Source organism: Syngnathus scovelli, chromosome 14 (assembly GCF_024217435.2).
Source record: "Syngnathus scovelli strain Florida chromosome 14, RoL_Ssco_1.2, whole genome shotgun sequence".
NCBI lineage: Eukaryota > Metazoa > Chordata > Actinopteri > Syngnathiformes > Syngnathidae > Syngnathus > Syngnathus scovelli.
Window position 1 is genome coordinate 10,959,627 of NC_090860.1, and position 14,364 is coordinate 10,973,990.

The window sequence follows — 14,364 nt, forward strand, 5'->3', positions numbered from 1 at the left end:
GATGCATCACTTTGACAGATTTACTGTGCTACTTTCAATTTTTAAGGGACTTTGGCGCCATCTAGTGGCATCATAGGGCGTTTCAAAAAGTACACAAAAAAGTCTTATGATTAGTGATTCTAATATGACTAACAACTAGAAAATGTATTTTAGCTGTTAGCTGTTCCAATACCTGCTTTCGTGACTCAGAAAAAGAAAAAAAATTGACACGAGGCGTCAGATCAGAGGAGTCCTGCTTATCTCCTGCGTGGTGTTTGACCATGATGGAGGCCAAGGCAGTGTGGCAGACGTGTGGACCGTAAAACACCAGCATTGCTTTTGTCCTCACATGGGAGAGCGCTGACATGGCCGCAGCAGATAAGGACTGACAGATGTTTTGTGCATGTGTGTGTGTCTGTGTGTGTGTGTGTGTGCTAACCAAGGAATTAATTATTTCAGCAGCACTGGTTGTCGCTGAGGTCCGTGTATGTTTTAATCCGGATGATGGGTGCTGGACTGTCTAATATGAGCCAGATCCTCTGTACGGCCAAAGTTATAGCTTGGAACTGGAAAGGTAAAATATTTTCAAATTCATTGTGTGTTGCTGGAAATAAATGGTCCAAAAATTAGCATTTATAGTGATATGCGTTCCATTTTAACTTAGTTATGTGAGAATAAAAAACAATTACCTAAGTATTACAATTTTCTCTGCATTCAGTTTTTCTGAGAAAAAAAAAAGATCCTCCTGGAACAATTTGGATTTAGTAAATAGTTTTCAGATTTGACTGAAATGTCAAAACATGATGTTTTATGAAAAACTTTTTAACTCAGAAGAAAATGACTTTATTTTTGTAAGATAGTGGATTTTTTTTCCTCAAAACTTTCAAAATATGATTATTTTAAAAAAATATGCACACATTTGCCTAACGTTACAACTTTCTTCTTTTTCTTCCATTTCCATCCTCCTGGAGTAAAACTTTATTGATGACATTTTTTTTTCTTGGACAATGCAATCCACAACTCAATAAAAGCCAGCCATTTTATGGCTTTGTTGAAAGTCTAAATGAAAAAATGAAATCCAGTGATAGCAGCCAAACAAACAAGGCACCACTTGTCCTGCTTCTCGTCCACTTTTTGCCATGAAGACATCAGCCGTCCCACCTCATAAGCAGCTTTGACCTCGTTTGTCCTTCAGGTCCAGCGGACGCGGCCATCCCTCGCTCGTCACCTCTCGAGCTTGTTTCCGCCTCACATAATATCGAGAACGTCACAGGGCACGAAGCCTCGTTTCTTGCCGCTTGCCACCCTGATGAAGCCGTTGCTTTCGTCCTCACTGCTCACACAGATCTGGTGGGAGAAGATAGTCATGAATTATAGTTAACTCTGTCACTTTTGATTTTTTTCCGAGTCAAAAATAGCAATTTAAGTCGGAATTTATAAATTATTGACATTTATGGCAACTGTGGGAGTTAGCAAAATAAAGCAAGGAAGTTACTTGCTCCAAATAAATTAGCTGTTGTTTTTATTTATTTATTTAAAGTGGGGTTCAAGACAAGGTTCTGTAAACTCTTCTTTGTTGTGATAGCAAAACTGAAAACATTTAGTTGAATTACCTAAATTACAATTTTATATAGTATAGAAAAATGTGAATTAAAAAATACTGTATTTAAATAAATGGTGTACGGTACTTTACGCGATATCGTCATTACAAACTCTGTCCAGCAGAGGGCACTGTCGCTCTATTGTTGACAATTGTTCAACAGTCTCATAAATTCAAACTATTTCATGTAACCTTCCTAATTCATTAAAAAATGTACTTCAAGTTAAAGTCAGTGTATGACTTTGCTGCACGTTCAGGATAAAAATGGTCTAATTTATTCCAACTAAGGAATAGGTTAGAACATTTCAAGTCCAAATTGAAGGAGCTCTCAAGTGCCGTTACAAACACACTGAAATGTTCCAGATCATTTTGAGCAAATCTGTGCTCTCCTTAAGTGATCACATTACGCCAAATTCTTAGGGAACACACCAATCTCGTATTCTGTGGCTTCCTTTCCTCTTTGGGTTTGCTCGCTTGATTTTTCTCCAGAGTCCCGCCATAAGCATTGTGGGAAAAAGGGACCACTCATTAACATGCATATTTTAAGTCATATGCGGGGGCCACAAAAAAAAAATTGTGATGTGATGATGCAAGAGTGAGTGATAAAAAAGGATTCCTGGGAGCAGCAGGAACAAAATGCTGCCTTCTTGTCTTAATAGGCCTCAAAACGGGGTCAACGAAGACAATCTCAAATATTATGTTTATTATTTACGACTAAAAATGTTTGTTTGTGGGGAAAGCCGTATGGATCGTGCAGGTTTTTTTGGTAGAGGTTTAAAAAGAAGACCAACCTGTCCCTCCTTCAGCGTAATCTGGCCCTGCTCCCTGCAGCCGATGAAGGTCCTGTTACACCTGAAAACCTGATCCCCCACCCGCAATTGATGCGCAAAGGATGCCGGGAAGAAACCGATCCTGTCCTCAATCACCCCCTGGAAAATATCAAACAGATGATAGATGATATGTGAGTTGTTGTTCTTTTGTCCGCTTCCACATTATCGGTTTTACTGGCGAAATTCTCAAAAGAGGCCAGATGTGTGTGTTTATCCACAGCCTGATGAGAAGCAGCAGTGAGAAACGCACAATGAGTTCGCTCGTGGTCTGCTAGCAGCATGCCGCCTCTTATCTCCTTTATTAGGATTCCGTACACACAAACTCTCTTTTCCCGTCTTTTCTGCTGCGATCATTGACTGACTGCTCAGTTCATCAATCAATTCATTTCTTCCAGGTTCATTTAATCGTGCTTGGGGAAAACACAGTTATTATCATTGCCTTGGAAATAATCCAAAACAATTAATCGTTACTAATAGGCCCAAGATATCACAGTGTGTGAAGGGAATTTAACGCTTACCTTCCACCAATCACCGTTGGATTCGTCAATAAGTAAAATTCGGTCACCTGCCCTGCAATAAGAGGCAAAACAATGGACGGTTTGTAAACGATTTGTCTATTTTGTGTTGAAAAAAATGAGAGCCTTAGTATGGAAAACATTTGTATAATGTTCATTTTATTTGAAATTTCTATTTACATTCATTTTATTGTATCTGAAATGTCTTAATTACACCTGTCTCACCTGACGTCAGAGATGTAGAGCCAATCAGAGTGAAGGATAGGTAAAATGGGCGTTTTGAAGGGAAAAGTGATATAAATCGTGTTAAATGTTTGTGCAAAACATTCTTGGAGCACTCAACTAACACAACGCTAAAAAGGGGACACTATAAGCACCAACAAACTTCAGAGTGCTCGGATTTATCGACGTAATTGCACTGCAGTCAAAACCTAATTGCATCCAGTGCACAGTTAGCATAACCGGCTAGTTAGCGACAGCTAGCCGTTTTGTTAGCTGGACGAGCTAATGGCGAAAGCTACGTCAGAGGAGTGAACAAAGACTGTGGAAGACTTTGGACATCCAGAGGAGATGGACAACAAATGATTCCTCACAGAACAGTGGAGCGTTTGTGGAAACTGTTTTTCCACTGGAAGGTCACGTCGTCTGCAGAACTGTGAGTACAGTACGCTTATTCTTATGACGAGGGCGCCACCTACTGGACGTCCTGTGAACAGTCTTTTAACGTTATCATTATAAGGTCTGGTTGTATTTATGGGTTGTATTTATGTATTTGTTTTCTCTTCTGAAACACTTTATAGCTAAAACAATTTGTGATTTGATATCTCGCTGTCTGTCTATTTATTCTTAAGTTACAGAAATATTGTGTTTTCTAAATTTAGTAATTGGGGCATATTTACTTTGAAACTATATCTTTTTATTTAATTAAATGGATGTAGCACAATGGAATCCAGCATTTGCATGCTAGCTGCCACTAAATATTATTTTTGGTAGGTTTAAACTTTTTTTTAAAAACTAAGATGGCATTCTAAAATTTTAAATCATTTTTTAACTGACATTTCAAAAGATGTTTCTATTCCTGCCCTATTTGAAGAACATTCCACCATTTTTCTAGTCACTATTATTTTCAAGGTAGCTATTATAGCTCCACATGTCAAATGTCATTTCTTTTAACTAAAAAAAAAAAAACACAAGTGGTGCATTAAAATATCAAAACTTCAATTCAACAAGGATGAATATAAGAACTAAGTGACCGTATTTGTGAAGAAAGTAGCTAACCCAGTCAGAAACAAAGGTGTCTATCATGTCATTGTCAACAATCCGTTTTACGGCGAGGAATTCTTCTTTTCCAGGAAAATCGTGAATCACTTTGCGCCATAGTAATTACAAGCATCTGTTTGCAGTCATTGTTGGCAAAGTTTAATGCACTAAAAAAAAAAAAAAGGAAAAGGAACAACTCGACTGAGGAAAATGTGGGTTTTTACGTCATTTCCCTTATTTCCACCTCTTGTGATTGTTGGAGTGCATCTTTATCCTGGTAATAATCACTATTACTGACAAAATACGGTTCACTGCGAACAGAAAAAAAAAATCCACATCTAAAGATGCAAAAAGCATCTTCAGAAAAGGACCGGGTGGAAATTTCTCAAGTAGTTGGACTTGCCTATTCTCATCATCATTATAATCACAAAATTATGGAAGTAATCACATAATCAAGCACAAGTAGAATTTTCTCACTTGCAAGTAAAATTAATAATTTTTAATAATTTTCAAGTGATTGTGTTAGAACCCGTTCGCGGAACACAGGTATCATACTTGTGAATTACACAAGTGTGTGCGTCAGAGAGAGTACACTCATGTCTTTAAATCCATTTGAGTAATTTTGTGGGAAGAGGAACAAATTGATGCTTGAGATGAAGGACTGCACGTGATGACTTTCGTTTCCTGTTTTAAAAGTATGTCAAAGCGTGCGGTGGCCATGATCGGGCGTTTTGACACTAGCAGAAAATATTTTTTATATATATTTTTTAAATAATACTGTTTCACCTGTGAGTATTTTTGAAAGAGGTGTGTGTGTGTGTGTGTGTGTGTTTTGCAAACTAGCCTCATCTCCAGGTCATGGCTCTCCTGGGCAGTAAAACTGTACAAGGCCACGTAGGTGTTGAGCCGGAGTGCATCTTGGTGAAGCTGGCTGTCTTCCAGCTAGACACACACACACACACACACACACACACACACACACACACACAGACACACAACAACAACCACGCATGAGCTGGCGGGTCCCACGCAGCACCTGAACAACAATTTTGAGTCTGTATCGTTCAGACCTTAACGGCATCAAGATTGCCAAGTGGCTTTTTTCAAATAAACTTTTGCCATTTGATGTCGTTTTTGTTTTCATCATTCTCATTTCCTGTCCCCGGAGGCCACGCAAGCAATTTGCCTTGTGCCTGCTTCCAAGTCATCCATCAGCCACTCCTTGTGGATGACAACATGGCTTCATTACCACCTGGTGCCTCAAGGAAAGCAAAGTTCTGCCATCTTGTAAAAATACCACCTGTGTTTCACTGTCACCCCCCCCTCCACCCCTCGCCCCGCTACCAAACACATCTACTTTTCAAGGAGTGTGAAATGTAGCAAGCAGATCCCCACACTGGAGTTAACTGTGACAGAACTGACAACAGCGGAAAAAATATATATATATTTTGTGGATGGGTGCTAATTGGGACAACACTTTTCTGACAACTTCCTGTGTGCCCGCCTCTCATCGTATTTTAACTCAAAGGAACAGATTGCGGCTAATCTTGTAAATATAACGTGTGCCAAAGCTATATTTAGATTTGTTTTCATCATTGTCCCAATGTTTGAGAATATACGAGTGTGATTATATATCATCTATCACTCAAATTACAATTTTTTTTCTTTGAGTGAACCCAATCGGTTGAATTACCATTTTCCCAGCACGCCTCCATCTGTCTCTGCTAATGGACCCGTCGGAGGACGCACTAACCGTGCACCGCCAGCTGTGCTCGACCCGCCCAGCACCATGCATTCGAGTTTCTTTGAGAAGCGAGCGGACGTTTGTGTATTTTCCTTGTATGGTTATTTATTCACTATTATGTTTGCTGAAATATCTGTGGTGTATTTCCACTGATAACGAGGTATAAACATGCTGAACAAAAAACAAAAATGCACTCAAAACTTTCCTCTGCGCATTCCATCAGGCAAAAAAAATAAAAAAGCTCCCAATGATATTTTCATCATCACCCTACAGGAGTTGATATTTTTTGTTGCCTTCAGAGAATAAAGTAACGGAAGAGCCGCAGACGCAACCAGTGAGGTCAAGCCTTGGCTCCATCAGCGCAAGTCTGCCGTGCTTGTGTCAGCTCCAATTTGATTTGTTACCGCAGGAAAAAGAACTTTTCCCTCCATTTCCTGGGAACCGAAGCGGTAATGGCGGAGGGCATTCAAGATGAGTGATGCGAGGCTGCATTTTTCAACTCGCCAGCGTAGCGAACAAATGGATTCTAAATATTTCTCACCTCAGAATCGTGGGGTGTTCTCTCCGGCTGATGTCGGTAGTGCTCAGCCCCGTTTTCCAGAACCGTGAAAACTAAGTGAAAATATACACACGATAAATTGCAAACCCCTCATTCGGTGAATCGCAGAATCGTGAAAAATCTAAAATTTTCCACAACCCTCACCATCATCGCTGTGTTTTCTCGACAGTGCCTGGCGGCTGCCGTGAGCCACCGCTTCCTCCGGGACGTTATCCAAGTCACTGGTCTGCAAAGAAATCTGATTTCAATTCGACAATCCTAAAACAACAATACGTTTAACGGAATCATAGCGGCGGGAATGGTCAGTGACGGCAAATAACAAAGGCCCCGTGAGTGTAGACAGAGCATGTTTCCGAGCTTGCATTCGTATACTATTTCCATAACACACACACGCACACACACAGCTGCACAAACAGCTTGACTGTCTTTTCCATTGTCATTATACAGTGGCACAAATCCAGCGGAGGAAAACTACATAAGTAATACAGCGCCGTGATTCATTTGCAAAATTAGTATGCACTCGTCAATCATACCAGTGTTGTTTATTGGAATAATTTCCCCAACGTCCAATTTTCCCTGTTCCTGCTGAGTCCGTGTTCCTGTTCCTGCATAGCATCCTCATACCTTCGTGTGTCACTGAAACAGCCTAGCGGGGCAAAACTAGCATGTAGCAATTTAGCATCCACTCTTTGGGGATCGTAATAAATTAAGCCCTAAGAGTTTTCTGACGATGAAGTGATTCGTGATCGTCTATTTTCCCACACTGTACAATAAAATGTCACCGTTCCATGCGCAGAGGAGGCCTGAGAGCGTTTATAATCAGTCCAATTCATCTCGAGGGCTGTAACATGAGCACGACAGCTCCGTTCATGACCGCTAAGACCAGAATGCCTTTATTGGTAGTGTTTATGACTCCGCTGAGGTGGTATCTATTTGCTCCATCAGCTACAACTTGTCAAAGGCAGCGGTACCAAATAAACAAAGTGTGTGAGGTGGACCGACAGTGAGATGCATGGCTCTCCACGACATACTGTAGTGAGGAGAACTAATGGAATGTTTCAAAAAGATATTACCAATCAACTTTGAATGACCTTACCGAATTTCTTTGTGGAGATTCGGAGCCACTGGCCCGTTTGGATTTTTGTGCCAGCGACGTTCCGAATCTGAGGGCCTCGTAGACGGGGTCGACTTTATTCCCGCAAGCTGTAGTGGTAGAAAATAAATGGGTATTTAAAAAGTCTTGTCAATAAATTGAATTTTTAGTAAGTTAGGCCACTCACCAATGGGCATGACTTCTTTGATGCAGCCGTATTGCTCCTGAATTAATAACGGCGAGCTGTAGTACCGCCGGAAGCCTTTAGGCTGGCAAGAAACACAACAATACAATGATAATAATGGAATATTGCTATTTTGGCACCAGCCCAAGTCTCAAAACATCAAACCAAAACAGTTAATAACAAGCACTGATGGAAATAGCAGCAGACCAAGACCTCGGTGCAAATGAAGTCATAGAAATAGTCTCGGTCGCCGAGCAAGCTAATGGATAAGCGATGGGAATGAGAAGTCGGAATATCACCTTTGCGGGAAATGACATTAAATGTGAATTAAAAGAAAGTGAATGATTACCGCCTTAAATCATGCATGACCGTCATAAATCATCCGTCTAAATCTACAGATGGCTTTCGGTAAAGCGGGAGAGTAAAGTTGTGTGACCTCCAATAAGGACAACTGAGATCTTCCATTATTTACCACAAACTACAACAATAAACCAAACTGCGCTATAAATATTAGCTCATAAAAACAGATATTCCTAATGTTATGTCCGTCAGTGACGCAATAGATGTCCGAGCTTTTGCTTAGCGTTCTCAGGCTGAAGGGAAACAAGCATGCCCGCAGAAGTTAAGAGAGGCAAATTTAGAGTCCAATCCCACAGGGGGAAACTTTGTCCTCTTTAACCTCTCAACCTGATTTTCCACTCCTGAGAGCCAATCACTTCCTTGCTCTCTTTCCACTCATTCCCTAACAGGATGAGCTTGTAATACAATGATCAAAAATCATTTTACAAAAAGATTTCCTGTTTAGGTTTATGGGAAATAAAAATAGGTTTGACATTCGAAAATATTTTGTCCAGGGCTGCAGGAACATTCCAAAGTCTCACTCGCATTGGTTGGCAGTTTATGTTGTTTGGTTTGCTTCATAAAAACTTTAGAAATTGTGACTGTGACCTCAATGAGGTCAACAACAAAGCCCGTCAAGCATCGTCGCATCCATCCTGTGACGTTAATAGATCGGCGGTGACGTGGGGCGGCGGGGGTCAGAGGTTTGGTGTCGGTGGCGTGCATGGTGACAATTAGCTTGCAGATTGACTGGCAGAGGGATGATATAATGAGGAGGTGGAGGAGGAAGAGGATGACGAGGATGGGTGGATGGCAGTCGCAGATGTACCGGCACACTCACACATACACTAAAGTGTGATTTCGGAATATGCGCATTCTGGTGAGGGATAAGCCAATACTAATTATTTCAAGTTGATATATGTTTTAGTAATTCATTATTTTGTTTGTAATGTCAGTCAAACATCTCCAATGGCAATAGTGATGACATCACGAAATGGATGCGAATGTGATCCCAGGCGATGCACATTTCATGAAGACAGGCGCTCTCACCAGTTTGCCCATGCAGCGCTGCTGCCCGACGCCGTTCTCGCACTTGTGGTGGAGGCTCATCTTGCAGGCTTTGCAACGGAGCCCGTGTTTAGCCGTGTTGCCCGCCAGGAACACCACGTGTTTGGCCGTGGTACCTGAAACACAAATGGATGTTTCACATATGCTCGCAGTCTGTTGACATTTCCCCCACAGTACGAAAAAAATAATGTTTATGTAATTTCACAGTTGATGGAGAGGCCGGCACATAGATTTAAAAAGCCAATTTTCCATTAAAGCGAGATCAGAAGCCACCACGCATCAGTCAATGGCGACTGCTCGCATCCTACACAAAGGAGGTCAGTTTGTTTAATAGTTCTGCGTCTGTGCTTGTGTATTGATTGCTCAGTGTGCAATTGCTCTGGCCCCGCCCACGCTCTGTCCACGTGAAAATGTGGACAACTATTGATCACATTTTTTAGAACGTATTTTTTTTACACCGTCTGCTCTACCCCCTCTCCCACTAATTGCTAATCTGCTACGCTAATCTGCTACATATTATGAAGTTTAGTGAATCGTATTTACCCGTACCTCAAAGCAACAATATACTTTTATTTAAGTATTACTTTGAGGTACTTTTATACAAAACAGTTAGTGATAGCACACACATGCCCCTGCTGTCGATCAGCTCGTTTGGTGTGACTCACTCCAACGTGGAAACAATACGCCTCCATGCTAGCAGTTTAGCGCTCGGACCACAAACTGACAGCTTGGCAATAGTGGGTGGGTTGGGGGGGGGTCTCGGTGTGTTCAGTAGTAATTTTGAGAGTATTTAGAGTGTATGAGAGTTAATCCCAAATTTGAACTCTTACGACCTCTCACATATTCCTCCGCGCAATTGTACTCTCACAAATGTGTGATGCTACACTTGAAAATTGACCTCTTTGTTTATTTCTGTATATCACCAGCACAATTTTTTTTTGGGGGGGGGCTTTCAGAATAGCATTGATCCATTAATCCAGCAGTATTACTTTCCGCCCTCATACTTCCTACCTACAAATCGACCTAGCCGAGGTTCGGTAGACTAATTTGTTTGTTTTTGCTGACAAAATAAGCCCCGCCTCCTCCCCCCCAAATGACTAATTGACTGCATTTATTACAACACTTCACTGGTTTAAAGATGTTAAAATACTATTATTCCAAGCGACCCCCCCCCCCACACACACACACTCCCCTCATGTAAATTACATTTCACACTCAGTCAGACACACAAACATGTCCTTCGCCCACGTAGGTGTTTATTTAATTAGCAACTCGCTGCAATCCATAACACAGCGTCGCTCGGTGTGCAGGTATTTTTATTATATGCCAGTGAATGTAATTCACTTTTACTTTGCGCCAAATCAAATTTTCTTTTCACCTCAAGCTTTAAATAAAATAGTTTTTGTAAAGCAAAATGTTTAGACTGGTGTGCTGTGATGTAATTCTTCCATATTTATGATTAAATTTATGCTTACAATTCTTATAATGGCGGATAGATGGTGATGTAAGAAGCAGGTGGGCGTTTAAAGTTGCTACATAATTGACCTCTTGACTTGGATTCATGTACTGTTAACTAACCCCATACCTACGATCATGTGGTTGCAAACGTCGCAAAAGGTGGGCTTCTTGAAGATGTGCTCCATGAAGCAATGTCCGGCCGAGTCCACCTGCAGAGGGTTGCGTGTCTGCGAACGCGACGTGGGGGGAGGAGCAGAAGGGATGGCGGGGGGCACGGGCGGGATAGGCGGGCCGCTGGTGCCGATGTTGTACAGGTGCCCCGTGCTGCCGCTCACATCGGAGAGGAGCTCCGTCTTGGTGTCGCCGCCGCTTCGGAAGAAGTTGTCGGCGCTCTTGCTGCGGATGCTTTTGGTTTTGAAGGACAACGAACGCTTGAGCTTCTGAAGCTGGAAGGAACAAAATACAATTGACTCTTTGGAATGCAATTGCTAAAAAGCTTCCCCACCAGGACGCTAATGTAGTTCTCTCCGGCCATGAAGTTTGTCAATCTCATTACCTTCCACAATGACAAGCCTTCATTTCATCTGGTCCTCCTTCAGATGCTTTATAAAGAATCCCTTTGCTACTGTAATGAGACTGAAGGGCTCTTATCCAACGGAATTGATTCAGTTTTGACGTAACTGAAGGCCGGAGAAGAACTCCTAATGAGGCTTTGTGTCCAAATTAAGCCGCACAATACCAAGAGGAATTTTTTTTTTGCAATTGCTCATGAAGATGCTCCCTCCTATTTTCATGTAAATGACACATTTTGCATGGCATCATTCAAAACAAATTGCGCCTAGATTCAAGTGTTTATCATTGAAGCTTCGTTGCGGAGAGGATCAATAAATCCTCGGGGTGATGACTGATCAATTTGGCAAACTCACACGACTGTGGTGGGTGGCCAGGAGCAACGAGGCCTTCCCTGATCTGAGCACTGAGATATAATTACCATCTAAATTCCAATATTTGCTCTTGAAATTGTAGTCATTAAAATGCACGGTTCAAAGTTTTCCCGGGAGATAATTGGATGGTTTTAAGGGCAGCACATGCTTTGCTTGATAGCTGTGAACTTGCAAGGCACATGAAGCATGGGAGCTTAAGGATGAAGATGTCACCTAATCAAATGTAGCACCATCAAAAACACATTAAATGAGACTTAAGGAGAAGCATAATCTACTGGGTGAGCTCGTTAATTTATGGCGTTGCTTAAATATATTATTGCACTAACCCTCCTGCGTGCAGAATTAAGAGCGAATTAAAAATAAATTTACAAGCATTTTTTGGGGGGGGTCATTTTGACCCGCAATATCACAGGAGGGTTTCGAATGTGCGTCAACATATGACCATGTCTCACCTTCCGTTTGGGATGTTCAGGCCTCGCAGTAATCTTACAAAAAGGGATAAGGGGGAAAAAACAAATATAATTTTATTTCTGTGCAGGGAACTGTGTAGAACTATTTAGCCTTTCGCCTGCGTACTTGTGTACGTCATCTTTTATAGGACAGATATATTTAGATAATTTACAACCACCAAAATGACCACTAAAGTAAGTCCTTATGGAGGAAGATTCGAAGCGCAGGGTAGCCCAAACTTGGACTTGAGGCCTGTTTGGGTCGTAGTTTGGAAAACCCGGTTTTGGTCACCACATTCGGTATACTCATGACCAAAAACTGTGGCTTGAATGTAATAATTCCTTTTGATTGACACAGAGCTGCTTCTAATTTAACAACGCTGGATCTGCGTAACACATTGAACATGAATTAAGTCATCATCATTCGGTAGGAGAGGCGGTACGGGTCTTTTTGACCCGTAGGCCAGACTAATGCAGCAAATGCTGCAAATAATTGCACTCTGAAGAAACTGTTTGTTCCTTGAGATCAAATGAGGTCATAGAAGTCGTCAAGTAAAAGGGTTTGAATTTATTGGAGCCATTACTCTCGAAACTTAAGTTGAATTTTTTTTTTTAAGTAACTTTTAAGGAAGTCCTTACCTTAGTCTCTTGGTTGGAAGTGTTGCTCGGGGATTTGGGAGTCTCATCTTGCTCGTCTTCTTTTCCCCCGCAACTCTCCTCCTGGGCAGAGTTGGCTGGCGGGATCATAATTTCAGTTTCTAAATATAAAAAAAAAGTAGAATGCGTTTCCTCCTCTTCTTCTCCTCCTCCTCCTGGCAATGTTTACATCGTGTTCATGATGGTCACCGTGACCCGAGCAGGGGTCAGCCAGAAGCGCCCTGCTCCTAAAAGGACGTACTAATCACATGGGAACACACGAGAAGGTGTGGTTAACAAGTCCAAAGTGAAAGTAAAGAGAAAAGAAAGTCCGGTGTTGCTGGAGAGAGTGGTGAGCTTCTTCCTCTCTGGTTGGTGCGTAAAGACTCCACAAGCATGCTGTGCTCCACTATGAGCTGGAGAGAGAGAAAGGGAGGGAGGGAGGGAGGACAGGAGGGAGGATCTATTTGGTCGTACACGAAATTATGCTCCCAGTCAACATTAGAGCATTTGAAAGTATATCTGTGCCAGCAGGTGGCGCTGTTTTTTTTTAGTGATGACTTTATATTAAATACAGAGCAGTGATTTATTCATTTATCATAAGTATGATAAGATACAGTATGAATTTGAAAGGTATGATTTGAACTTTTATGAAGCACCACGTCCACCAGAAGAAAGAAATATATCGGTCTTTTGGGCAAGAAAATACTTTTCTTGCAGTATAAGGCGCGGCTGTTGAAGTGAGACATCCCTCGAGGCTTCCTCCCCCTGTGACGCCACGTCCTTGAAGTTTCATTGTGGGATGGAGGAAGAAGGCGCCAGACTGCAGCCTCCTCACTCTGACGGGGACGCAAACACCCACCGACACGCACACGACGAGCCAACTGAGCACTTCCTGCTCAGCTTCCGATTCCCTCCTCGAAAAAAAAAAAATATATAGATATAGATATATAGATATATAATATTTTATAGATAATGATATAGTATATATATATTTATATATATATCAAGTCAAAGTCTGCTTTATTGTCAATTTCTTCACATGCCAAGACACACAAAGAGATCGAAATTACGTTAAAATTTAAATTATAAATATATATAAATATATATATATATATATATATATATACATATATATATTAATAATTAATTAATAATAATTCATCACACCTCTGCTATTTCTACTATCACTGCGATTAGAACACTGAGACCTGGACCGTAATGGACATGATGTCTTTGAGAGGAAAAACAGCATCATCTTTTCTTAGAAAGTATATCCCAGAAGTGCAGAATGTTCCCTGTGAAACATGTGGTCAGCGTCTCAAGAGGAGTAATGATGACGAGGAAACATGGAAACAGGCGTTGGCAAGGAATGGAGTGTTTTGATTGACATTTGTATTCACGCTGATGACGTGGTGAATAATGGGCCGCTCGCTTGTTTTCCAAGAGCTCTACTCTGAATATTTAGCAGCTTCTCCACACGTTATTGTGATGTACGAACAGCCACGTCACCGTACCAGCTATTTTTGGACTCGTCCAGATGTCGAAACCAGTGTAGAAATCACTATAATTAGTGGCTTCTTAACATAGGCGAAGGGAAAAAAAAAAAAAGAGAGCAGGATAAAGACAAATGAAATAGAAGTTATAATCCGTACAAATTCATCCATCCATCTGTTATGCTCAGTCAATGAAAAAAAATCTAATTC

At 41.3% G+C, this 14,364-nt stretch overlaps 1 protein-coding gene and 1 long non-coding RNA gene across 3 annotated transcripts; one reads left to right on the plus strand and one right to left on the minus strand.

The window, feature by feature from the left end:
- Positions 1–798: 798 nt before the first annotated feature.
- On the minus strand, positions 799–13,066 carry stac (SH3 and cysteine rich domain). Of its 2 annotated transcripts, XM_049739493.2 has the most exons (12): positions 12,662–13,066; positions 12,026–12,058; positions 10,757–11,075; positions 9,154–9,287; positions 7,768–7,849; positions 7,584–7,690; positions 6,632–6,713; positions 6,470–6,540; positions 5,029–5,126; positions 2,928–2,979; positions 2,371–2,508; positions 799–1,326 (listed from the first exon to the last, which is right to left on the minus strand). In XM_049739493.2, exons 1-12 carry the CDS (start codon positions 12,767–12,769, stop codon positions 1,228–1,230), a joined length of 1,323 nt encoding a protein of 440 aa, XP_049595450.1. In that variant the 5' UTR covers positions 12,770–13,066; the 3' UTR covers positions 799–1,227. The 2 variants fall into 2 exon arrangements, with proteins under 2 accessions (XP_049595450.1, XP_049595451.1); XM_049739494.2 differs by lacking the exon at positions 12,026–12,058 and having other exon boundaries at positions 12,662–13,064.
- On the plus strand, positions 3,156–5,314 carry LOC125980436 (uncharacterized). Its single transcript, XR_007485653.2, has 2 exons — positions 3,156–3,579; positions 5,028–5,314. It is a non-coding gene; the product is annotated as an uncharacterized lncRNA (long non-coding RNA).
- Positions 13,067–14,364: the final 1,298 nt, after the last annotated feature.